The sequence below is a fragment of the Aspergillus fischeri genome, genomic scaffold (assembly GCF_000149645.3).
Source record: "Aspergillus fischeri NRRL 181 1099437636244 genomic scaffold, whole genome shotgun sequence".
NCBI classification, from domain to species: Eukaryota; Fungi; Ascomycota; class Eurotiomycetes; order Eurotiales; family Aspergillaceae; genus Aspergillus; species Aspergillus fischeri.
Genome location: NW_001509774.1, coordinates 96623 through 109366, shown reverse-complemented (window position 1 = coordinate 109366; position 12744 = coordinate 96623). Strand labels below are relative to the sequence as shown.

The 12744-nt window shown below is 41.1% G+C and overlaps 1 protein-coding gene across 1 annotated transcript, besides 5 other annotated features; it reads left to right on the top strand.

Moving 5' to 3' along the window:
* Window positions 1-992: 992 nt before the first annotated feature.
* On the top strand, window positions 993-1499 carry NFIA_043840 (uncharacterized protein; the record flags this gene model as incomplete). The annotated part of the gene is made up of 2 exons (XM_001267461.1): window positions 993-1143; window positions 1201-1499. The coding sequence occupies 2 exons, from the start codon at window positions 993-995 to the stop codon at window positions 1497-1499; spliced, it is 450 nt and encodes a 149-aa protein (XP_001267462.1).
* Window positions 1500-4388: 2889 nt separating this feature from the next.
* Window positions 4389-4955: a mobile genetic element.
* Window positions 4956-5056: 101 nt separating this feature from the next.
* Window positions 5057-5596: a mobile genetic element.
* A 2610-nt stretch (window positions 5597-8206) lies between these two features.
* Window positions 8207-9721: a mobile genetic element.
* Window positions 9722-9831: 110 nt separating this feature from the next.
* Window positions 9832-9936: a microsatellite.
* Window positions 9937-10069: 133 nt separating this feature from the next.
* Window positions 10070-10798: a mobile genetic element.
* The last annotated feature ends 1946 nt before the right edge of the window (window positions 10799-12744 follow it).

The window sequence follows — 12744 nt, the reverse complement described above, 5'->3', positions numbered from 1 at the left end:
GGGAGTTCTCGTCTCGACCAAGGGTTTAGCGGGCTTCCCAAGCTGCACCATTATGAACTTCTCCAACCGAACTTAATGACACCAACATTGTTCGACGACTATTCCAGCTCACAATTCTTTCATTTTCTCGACAATCAACTTTCGCCTCCAAGTCCCGTTTCTGGTAGTCCTCAGTCGAGTCTGCGAATAGAAAGGCTCGGAAGGCGCATTGCAGAAATAATTGAAAACCTGACGCTTGTTGCCGGACGTGCGAAAGAGTCGATGGGCAACATGCGAGCCCGCCTAGATGCTGCTGTCTCGCAGGGTCTATTCTCAACCTCAAACATGACCGAATTCACACGATTGTACCTTGAAAATTTCTATTGTCATTGTCCTATTTTCCACCTACCCTCATTTTGTTTGGAATCTGTTTCCTTGCCCCTTCTGCTAGCAGTTTTCATGGGCGGCTCAATATACTCTTACCCGCGTGATACACATACCCTTGCGGTGGATTGTTTCGATCTTACGGAAGAGTATGTATTTGACTTCCCAATTTTCCGAGAAGGGTCTACTGGCCATGGAATCTTAGACAGGCTGCAAATCCCTTCTCTCGTGGGGCCTTTTCTTGCTGCAATTATCGTGGTACAACTTCAGATTGGACGCAATAATGCTGGAGTGTATCGAAGAATCCGAGATCAGCGGTTCCCACAACTGGTGCGTGTTGCACGGTCACTGTCTCTGTTTAGCAATAGAAGGTGGAGAACTTCATCAAGGTCACCACTCGATAGTCTGACAACTCGAGAGAACGAGTGTCTTATTCGGTACATTGGCGTCCGAAATGTGCTCTTGCAGTGTTTTAGACTGATTGGACGTTAAATAGGGCAGCTACATATTTACTGTTACTTGATTGCCAATTCATTATCGGTTTCCGATCTCCTCCGCTTATCACCATCGCGGAATTGACAGGAGATCTACCGAGCAGTGAAGTAGGCTTCTTGCTGGATGATGCAACGATGCTAGTCCATAACACTCCTGGAAAGCTAAACAAATGCAATTTGTCCGTCGTGGAATTTGAAGAATTGCTTATGGATCACGCCTGGAGCGGTGCGGACGGTCCGCAGTTCCACAATATAAGCTTCTTTGGCTTATATGCTGTTCTTTGTGGTATGTTCTTGGCCATCAGTCTAAGTGATCTTTCGTCTCAACTAAGCTTGATCATAGGATTGCTCTCCATAATTTTCTCTGCTCAGGCAAGTAGGACCATTCAACGCCAGCTACCAGTTTTGGAGCGAGCTCTGTCTAGGTGGAAATTGCTCTGGGACCGATCAGTCTCGCAAGCCCATTCGCAGGAGCTCGAACGTGCTGGTATTATGATGAGTGCTAGTGAAGTGTGGCTGCTTGGGAGAGCCTTTTTGCACATGGAGTCAAAGGACTTTCTGGACGGGTTAGACAGCGATTCGATGATAAACATGGAATCGTTAGCTAGCCATGTGAAGAAAGCGCTGCCTAAATTCGGTTGATAGTGGGAATTGCTACGTGGATGAACTTGAGTGGCCCGCATGCTAGAAAGATTGCCTGAATGTTCTAAGAATGCTACTGATTGTGGAGTCATACATGGTGCAACGTGCAATCATGACCTTTCCTTGGATACTGCATTCTGTGTACCTTTTACTCGACTTGGACTGAAGGGACAACAGTCGAGCAGTCTCTTTCACGTCTTGAGTTGAAAAGCAGAAACGATAGTAGTATGGTTCGCGTAGCTCATATCGTCCTCCATGGTGTACACTGACCATCCACAATTCTTGTTTTCCTGGAAAATAAATCGTAGCCTCTTCTTCTTAAAGCATCCCAGGTTCAGAGCTAATACCGTTCTAATGTCACTTGACGTAAAATAGGCCCGCCTATACTGATAATTTCTGGCGACTCCACATTTTTACCTTCTTTTTTGTGAAAAAGGAAAATTGACTCTGTAGCTTTTTATCGTCGCTTTCAACAAGTTTCCCCAGATCTTTCCACAGTGGTAGTGTCTCAATATTTTTGATTAGTTTGTGGGTGTTTAGGATAACTCCTATGCCCGCAAATGTGATTTTTCTCTCCGGCTCGCTGTATTTGTAACTGTCTCTTAAATAGTGAAAGAGAAGCGTGTCTTCATTCTGTTCATCACAAAAATAATCAGAAGTAATGTACTTGACATGTCCAGATAAGTTAATGGTGTGTAAAGGAGCAAATATCATCTTGTTCTTTCACAGGTCTAGTGGGAGTCTAATTTCGTCCAAGTTCGGCCTAACCAGGGCAGGGTTGGCATTGTGATTATCTATAATCGCATCCAGCCACCCTTTACTCTTAAAGATGGAATCCCACGCATTAGGAACCTCAATATTCTCCTGTGAGATTGTACTGTCAGCTCCGCATTAAGGATATCACACTTGCCCTCTGGATCATGTGGCTTTGGTAGAAGAGCCTGATCCTCTTTGTTTATGTGCCGCAAGCTGGATAGCCCTAATACGCCAGATCCAACGGCTTTGACAGCGTCAATCAGCTCGCCATGCAGTCGCCCAAACATCAAGGCCGTCATCACTGGCTCCAAAGAGCAGAGTAATCGCACCACCCTGGGACGAGTGGACACAGTATGTGCGGCAATAGTATCAACGACAGCATTACGAATGCTGATGTTCTTTCTGTATAGACAGGTTAGCTCAAACATGGACTATGTCAGTAACGGGATGGGTGGGGGTCCCGTATACATCGCGGACATTAATTCACACTGCACGTCAAGACAATGCCTAGGCCTTGAAATGGTCCGACTCAGGTTCCAAAGGTCGGAACCTCGAACCTGAACCTGAGGTTCTCAGTCGGGTCGCGGTTCCATCAGGTTTGACCCAAGTTCGAACCTGACAGAACCTGATTTGCATAATTTTGCCAAGATTTTCCTATTTTAGATGGATAAAATAATAATTCATTAAGATTTTATACTGTAACTTACTGCTATTATAGTCAAAACATCTATAAACCACACAATGTCACCACATCCCTTGTGAAATTATATGAAATTCATCTATATATAGAATACCTAGCATAGCCAATATTATATCCAATCAGATTTAGTGGCCTCGAGGCCCTTAGTAGTTAATTCTAGTAGAAGTTATGGTTGATGTATTATATAAAGTAAGAAATATATATTTTACACTAAGTACTTCACCACCATCCTAATCAACATTTCTTTGAATATGTTTTAATAGCCATCATTAGAATTAAACAGGCTAATTAGAAGCTTATATAGGAATACTAATATCCTATATTTACTCTATATATTATATATTTATTACTTGAAAGCAACAAGACTATATACTTAGGGTCAAGGACTTGGGCAAAAATTAAGATTAAAATGACTCTTCATGTGGGTTAAGATAAGGTTCTAGGTCAGGTTCCAGGCTAGGTTCCTTAGGTTCTAATTGAGGTCTGTTAGGGTCCATCAGGTTTGACTTAGGTTTGAACCTGATAGAACATATCTAAAGGGGGCCTTAGCTGCCTCACTAACTAATTATCATATATATAGGTAGATAGCCTAGTCTATATTAAAATAGATATATTAACACCTTTATTCAGCTCATATTAGCAGCTAATTCTTATAGTTTTTCCTATTTCCCTTAGTTCTAGCTTACTTAACCTCTAGTATATCTCTTCTAGTCCTTCTCTATCATCCTAACTCTATTATTTACCATATCACACAGTCAAATCTCTTAGTTCTCTAATAATTATCCCTCATCTATCTATGAGGATACCCCTCTAGATAGCTCTTCCTTCCTTCTATCTAATGGTCTATAGCTATTCTTCCCTAACACCTTATACAGCTAGCAGATACCTGCTTCTACACCTAATACTAAATTTACCTAGCCTCTGGTACCACCCTCTATCCCTAACACTCTTGAACATGTTAGCCTAGAGAAGAAGAAGAACCATCTTCTCTAGACAGAGATAGTAAATAATAAATTTATTACATGATGGTTAAAGACTGAGTTTAGAAGTCAGTTAAAAAGGAATATCTTTAAGAATAAATGCTAGGCAGAGTGTTAGAAGCATTTTCACTAGGTTACCTCTATCTAAGATAGGTCTCCAAAGGTTATGTATAAAATATATAGCTAAATTCTTAATCATCTAGCAGATAGCTATTATGGAATATCCTCTATAAATAAATACTTATAAGGGGTTAACTATTAGAGGGTAGCACCTCATTCACAAGATATTAGAAGGCTTATATAAGAAGGGGTATATTAATATATTTATCCCTACAGATTTATTTTATCTCTACTAAGTTCTAGTTATCTTAGGCACATCTAGCCTCTTAAAAACCTATCTTTACTCTATAAGCCTGGATGGAGAGGGTAATTATATTTATTACTACCTTATGACTACTATTTCAACTTATTAAGCACCCTTAGTTTAGTGCCCTTATTAAGATGGCCTAGCTTGCACCATCCTTACCTAAAATCCCTTCTATATATATGGTCTGACATCATCCTTAAGAGATGATTAAAGAATAACAGCAGAATCTTCTTTGCAAGCTTCCTACAGGCACTAAGCTCTCTATTACATTAGATTACTAGATCTTACCCTTTTACCAGGCTTTTATGGCTGTCACAGGCTACTTTATTAATAAGGATTAGAACTATTATGAGATCTTACTTAGCTTTAAACTACTTTACGGTATATATACAGGAGTTAATCTGAGCTTAGTTCTTCTTAACTTACTTTAAAAGTATAGGATTAAGGACCAGGTCTTAACTATTACTACTAATAATACATCTAATAACTCTATATTAGTAGAGAGCATCTAGGGCTCTCTTTAGTCACTTAAGCTACTAAACTAGACACTAATTATTCATATACTATATATAGCATATATTATTTAACTTAGTTTGAAAGAGCTTCTTAGTAGGATGGAAGCAAACCTAAGGAATAAGAGAGAAGAGATAGAATAGACTAAGGAAGAGAATAGGGCTTAGTAAGAGAATTAAGAAATTATATATACTCTTAATAAGGTAAGCTACCCTCTTTAATATTGTCTTAGTTTATACTTATAATATATTAGGTTTAGCAGCTTGTGGTCTATATTAATAAGAGCCCCTAATACTAAGAGGCCTTCCAGAACCTTTAGATAACAGAACTAAAGCTTATACTAATATAGGATGTTAGGACCTACTGGAATTCAACATATCTGATGCTCTAGTGCACTAAATAGCTATAATCTATTTTTAATAGGTTCTGCGCGCAGTATAGTTACCATGATCTATAGCTAAGCTAGGAGGAATGATAGCAGATTAATTATCTTCTTATAATTACTTAGCCATTCTTTATATTTATAACCACCCTCTTAAAGACTAAGGATATTACTATCTATACCATCTTTGGTATCTACAACAAACTTTTTAATTATTTAGAAAGATCTATGGTGTAGCTTGTATAAAAGAAGATTAACTAGAAGGTAGTAATGCTATCTGCCCTAAAGTAAGCTAAGTTAAAGCTATTAGAGTATTATAGCATGACTAATAATATCCATGATAATCTATATATAATTAGTATAATTCTAGCACCATAAAATAAGCTTTACTTCTTTTCTACTAAGGAGTAGGAGCTATGCTGGTACATATAATACTATAAGAGTCTTAAGGATTACCTTATGCCCTACTAATAGTAATATTCAGAACATAGCCCATATCTAATGGCCACTCTTCAGCAGATCAGATCTCTAATATTAATATACTTATCACATCAGCTACATCCTTTCAGCCATAGATAAACACCCATAGCAAGCTTACATAGTATCTTAGAAGCAGTATACTTGTCACGGTGCTGCTGCGAATAGGAGTTGGCATTACTGAGGAGGAATCACATGACCTTGGGAATATCTTCACCGCATAATTCCAAAACCTGCTTAAAGCTCTTTGAGCTACATCCTATCTAAAGAGCCTGCCTGTACCAGCCTCCCTGCAGCCTGGGACTGTTAGATAAGGATTAGTGTAGCCAGCCTGAGTATCAACTACCTCTTTAACCCACCCCTGCTTGCCTGCAAGCCTGCACCTTAACATTATGTAGCTCCTCACCTCAGAGTTGACACTGTCAGAATGCCTGCCCCTCTGCCCCCATTCCTGCCAGGTGCCCCTGAAGAGTTCTCCAAGCACATTGCTAGCTATAGCACTGAATGGTATGAATACTGCTGCCTAGTGTATGAGTACATCCAGAAAGCTAAATTAACCATTAATGAAGCAAACCAACAAGCTGAACAATCCGAGGCCTAATTCCTGGAACTCTAGTGTGAATTCACTGCCTTAGAGCAGAGGCGCGAACAAGAGATTACCAAGCTAAGAGCTATTTAGCAGTACTAGAAGGAGCAACTACATAAGAAAGAACAGCAGTATATGAAGGCTGCTATAGAAAGGGACCAGGCCTGTCGCTTGGCTACCCCTACTGTGAATACGCCCATATCTACGCCTGTGCATAAGCCCGTTGCTAAGAAGCCTGTAGTTGCTCTAGTAGGGGCACCTGCGTTGATTACTACCCCATCTTCTGAAGCTGCCAGATTATCAGAATAACTCCCTAACCCTGATAAGTTTAAAGGCGACCAAAAGGACCTTTAGCGCTTCATAGCCTAGATTTAAGAGAAATTAAATATCAACCTTGACTGCTTCCCAACACCGCAGAGCTGGATAGCTTATGTGAATAACTGCCTGAAGGGCATGCTGTACGCTCAGATTCTTCCTTATATCAGGAAGGGAATTTGCACCCTTAATGACTACCAAGACATCCTGAACATCCTGGAGCGCGCCTTTGGTGACCCTAACCATGTGAACAATGCCTGTAATGAGCTATTCAGCCTGCATTAGACTAATAAAGAGTTTGGCACCTTCTTCGCTGAATTCTAATGCCTAGCCCTGGAAGGCAAGATGCCTGAAGAGACCCTGTCTACCCTGCTTGAACAGGCTATCAGTCGCGAACTTTAAAGCATGCTCATGCATAACCAGCCTCTAAGCCAGGAGTATCACTAGTTTGCTAGATTCCTGCAGGAGCTTAAGAACCACTGCCACCAGTATACCACAAACCAGCCTCCTGTTATTAAAACCTACGCTGTTACTGCCAGACCTGCCTAATGCCCCCAGTCACCCCAGAGCCCTGGCCCTGTCGCTGCTAAGTCTACTAAGCAACCCTGGCGCCCTGCTGTTCAGAGGAATGAGCATACATCAGCACAATAATACAACCCCATGGACCTAGGCACTACCTGATGCCTGATGAGAAGGGGATATAGCCCCTCCCACTGTGAGACAGGCGCCTGCTTCCGCTGTGGTTCCCTGGAACACCAGATTAGGGACTGCCCCTATCCTAATACCCACTAAAGGGTTCAGATCATGGCCTCTTATAAACCACGCCTGGGGAGTCCCCAGAGAGGACGGATTCCAGAATCTAGAAGCCCATCTCCAAGCCAGACCTCCTCAGTAAAAGGAGTGAGCCTGGAGTAAGCCGCAACCAGGCTTAGAATCTATGCATTATTTGAATTTCTGCCGCCGCCGTTTATGGGCTTGACCTTGAGGAATAAATATAATAATTAAAAGCTATGATACTACCTGTGACCCTAGAGAAGGAAGAGAAGAAGATGAAGCTACTAACTTACGCCCTGTTGGACACCGGAGCTGAAGGACGAGGATTTATTAATAAAGGATGGGCTGAAGACCAGAAGCTAGAGCCTATACCCCTAGAAGACCTGATAACCCTGCATACATTTGATGGGAGAGAACCAGAGAATGGGAAGATAACCCATTATGTCCAGATGGATATGAGAATTGAAGATCACTTTAAGAAAGATGCAAGGTTTTACATTATCTAGTTAGCACACTACCCTATTATGCTAGGAATACCCTGGATGAAGGTACACGACCCCCTGATATGATTCACAGCCCATAGCATTATGTTCAATAGTGATTACTGCCAGAAATACTGCAACACCCCCCAGAAGCTAACTAAGATATAAGCCCTGCATGACATTCCCCTGAAGACCCAGCCCAGATACCTGCCCCTGAGACTAAAGGGACTAGAGAAGAGAGATATAGCCTTTATCTCCCTAGCTGCCTGCTCAGCCTACGCCCGAAGAAATGCTCAGATGTTCACAATCACCCTGGAAGATCTTGAAGCCGCCCTGAGAATTAAGAAAGCTCAGAAAGAAGACCTCACCAACCTGTTACCTAAAGAATTTAAAGACTATACCGATGTTTTCTCCCCTAAGGAGGCTAAGCGCCTGCCACCACACCGCCCCTATGATCATAACATTAAGTTATTAGAGGGAAAGACCCTCCTGTTTGGCCCCCTGTACACCATGTCCTGAGAAGAATTAAAGGTCCTAAAGGAATGGATCAAAGAAAATCTGAGGAAGGGCTTTATCCACCCTAGTTCTTCACCCACCGCGTCACCTATCTTGTTTGTTAAAAAGCCAGGTGGAGGCATACAAATCTATGTTAATTACCAGGCCCTGAATACTATGACTGTTAAGGATTAATACCCACTACCCCTGATGAAGGAAACCCTGAATAACCTGAAAGGGATGAAATATTTCACAAAGATTGATATCATCTTAGCATTTAACAATATCCGTATTAAGAAAGGACAAGAATACCTGACAGCTTTCCATACCTAACTAGGCCTGTTTAAGTCCCTAGTAATGCCCTTTGGGCTAATGGGAGCACCTGCAACCTTTCAGTAATTCATTAATAATACTCTACAAGATTACCTTAATGTCTTCTGCACCGCCTACCTTGATAATATCCTGGTTTATAGCAAGACCTGCACTAAGCATATAACCTATGTCTGCTCCGTCCTGCAGAAACTATGAGAAGCTAGCCTGTACGTAAATATCCAGAAATGTAAGTTCATTGTCCCTGAAACCAAGTTCCTAGGCATTATCATTAGCCATGATAGCATCTGCATGGACCCTGATAAGGTGAAAACAATTATTAACTAGCAAGTTCCGACCTGCGTTACTAATGTTCAGGCCTTTATTAGTTTTGGCAACTTTTACCAGCGATTTATCAAGGATTTCTCAAAGATTATTGCTCCCTTGGTGAACCTAACTAGGAAGGATGTCCCATTTGTGTGGACCACAACCTGCAAACTAAGCTTTGAAGCCCTGAAGAAGGCATTTATGAACGCCCCAATCCTGAAACTATTTGACTGGATGAGAGACATTATGGTTGAGACTAACTCTTCTAATTACGTGTCCGCTAGTGTGATGTCCCAGTATGATAATGAAGGAGTCCTACACCCTATCACATTCTTCTCTAAGAAGCTTTCTGTCACTGAATGCAACTATGAAATCTATGATAAGGAGTTGCTTGCCATCATCCACTATTTTGAAGAATGGCACCCCAAACTAGAGGGTACACCATCGCCAATCAAGGTTATAACTGATTACCACAACCTAGAATATTTCATGTCTACCAAGCTGCTTAATAGATGACAAGCCCACTAGTCTGAATTCCTGTCCTGCTTCAACTTTAAAATCATATATCAACCCGGGAAGCAAGGAGTTAAGCCTGATGCTCTAACTAGGAGGTTAGAAGATCTCCCTAAAGAGGGGGATGAACAGCTATAACACCAGAGCTAGATAATTCTGAAGAAAGAGAATCTCAACTCTGAAATTCAGAACTCAGTGAAACTAGAAGCCATCATAAGGAGCTAGACTAACCAAAACCTAACTAGAAATAGCCAGTCAGCTATAAGAAGAGTTCGCTTTGCAGACCTGGTAGCCTGAGTTGTTAGAACACCTAAGGAACCCACCAGAGTGCCTGCCCAACCAGCTCGGACAGTTCAACCAGATCAACCAGACAAACCAGACCAACTGGACCAACTAGACCAGCTGAACCAGCCAGGCAAGCTAGACAGATCAGATAAGCCAGATGAAGCAGACGAACCAGAGCCCCCTCCTAGTATTAAGGAACTACTAGATACTACCTACTAGTTAGATGATACTGTATAGTCTATCCTGCAAGCACTGGATGAGAATGCTAGTCAACACCCTGAGATCACCCTGGCTGATTATAGATGATAAGGAAGCTACCTGTACTACTGTGAATGCTTATACATCCCTGACCATAATAAGCTAAGAGCCTAGTTATTGCAAGAATGCCATGACAAGCCTGCTACTAGACACCCTGGAAAGCACAAGTTATATGAGTTAATAGCATGAGAATACTACTGGCCTGGCATGTACTGATATGTTGATTGCTAGACCCAAAACTGCCACACCTGCTGCCAATCCACCCTGTCTTATGAAGCCCGCCAAGGAGTGCTATGCCTGCTTCCAGTACCTAAACAATCATAGCAAGACATCTCAATGGACTTTATCACCAGTCTGGTACCTAGTTAAGGCTACAATGCCATACTAGTTGTTATTGATCAACTCATAAAGATGAAGCACTTTATCCCCTGCCAGACTACCTATGATGCTAAAGGTGTAGCCTGATTATACATCCATCATATATGGAAACTACATGGCCTGCCAAGAACAATAGTATCAGACTGTGGTCCTTAGTTTGTTGCTACATTCTGGAAGCACCTAACCTAATGCCTGGATGTTAAGAACCTACTGTCTACTGCTCATTATCCTGAGACTAATAGCTAAACTAAAAGAATAAACACCATCCTGGAATAATACCTATGTGCTTATATTACTTACCTATAAGATGATTGGACCGACTGGCTACCATTAGCTGAGTTTGCCTCTAACTCTGTCTGATCTGAAGCTACTGGAATCTCGCCCTTCTTCACCAACTATGGATTCCACCCATGTATGGGGTTTGAACCTGTCCAGCCTGTGAATCACCCTGCTGCCAGAGATGCCAAAGCCTTTGCAAAGAAAATGCAAGATGTCGTCAACTATGTCCGTGCCCAGATCTGCATTGCCCAGGCCTGTTATGAAGAACAGACAAACCGCCACTGGAGACCTGCCCGCCATTACCATGTGGGACAACTGGTTTAGTTAGACACCCAAAATATCAAGACCCTGCGCCCCCAGAAGAAGCTTGACTGGAAACACATAGGGCTGTTCTGTATTAAGAAGATTATCAGCCCGCATGCCTATAAGCTAGAACTACCAGCTTCTATGAGGATTTACCCTGTGTTTAATGTTAGCCTGCTGCGCCCTGTTACTAAAGACCCTATTCCCAGACAAAGACAACTGCCACCACCACCAGTAGAAGTCGAAGGTCTGGAAGAATGGATTATTAAAGATATCTTAGACTCCTGCTGGGAACACCAGGGCTGATAGAGCCCCTGTCTGAAGTATACTGTCAAATGGCTGGGCTACAACAACCCTACTAAGGAACCCGCCCATTACCTAAGGAACGCACAAGAGATTGTGGCTAATTTCCACCGCCACTACCTGAGCAAACCTAAACCAGGGGATAGTCTCAACAGAGCTTGACCCTAAGGAGGGGAGTACTGTCATGGTGCTACTATGAATAGGAGTTAGTATTACTGAGGAGGAATTACATAACCTTAGGAATATCTTCACTGCACAATTCTGAAACCTGTTTAAAGCTCTTTGAGCTACATCCTGTCTATAGAGCCTGTATGTACCAGCCTACCTGCAGCCTGGGACTGTTAGATAAGGATTAGTGTAGCCAGCCTGAGTATCAACTACCTCTTAACCCACCCCTGCTTGCCTGCAAGCCTGCACCTTGACACTCTTACTGCTTAAATCTCCTAGGCTATAAGATATTTATTAATAAAGATTAGCTGCTCTGATTTAATATTAAATCTTGATATATACATAGACATCATAAGATCCCTAATTATGTTAGGCTTCAGAGAGCCTTAATAGTAGTGATATATATTATAAGCTAAGTTAAATAGTTATTTAACACCAGAACTAGTAGCAGGAGTTATAAGAATATCTTATGCTAGGCTTATAAGGATAGGATATTCATGCTATTAGTCCTTCCAGAAAAGCTATAGATTAATTAGATAAGTGCCTAGAAATATGATAAGTAAAAGAGATATAAGAGATTAGAGAGGGTAGTATACTGCTTCTAAGATACTGTGTAAGCTTGCTATGGGTGTTTATCTATAGCTGAAAGGATGTAGCTGATGTGATAAGTATATTAATATTAGAGATCTGATCTGCTGAAGAGTGGCCATTAGATATGGGCTATGTTCTGAATATTACTATTAGTAGGGCATAAGGTAATCCTTAAGACTCTTATAGTATTATATGTACCAGCATAGCTCCTACTCCTTAGTAGAAAAGAAGTAAAGCTTATTTTATGGTGCTAGAATTATACTAATTATATATAGATTATCATGGATATTATTAGTCATGCTATAATACTCTAATAGCTTTAACTTAGCTTACTTTAGGGCAGATAGCATTACTACCTTCTAGTTAATCTTCTTTTATACAAGCTACACCATAGATCTTTCTAAATAATTAAAAAGTTTGTTGTAGATACCAAAGATGGTATAGATAGTAATATCCTTAGTCTTTAAGAGGGTGGTTATAAATATAAAGAATGGCTAAGTAATTATAAGAAGATAATTAATCTGCTATCATTCCTCCTAGCTTAGCTATAGATCATGGTAACTATACTGCGCGCAGAACCTATTAAAAATAGATTATAGCTATTTAGTGCACTAGAGCATCAGATATGTTGAATTCCAGTAGGTCCTAACATCCTATATTAGTATAAGCTTTAGTTCTGTTATCTAAAGGTTCTGGAAGGCCTC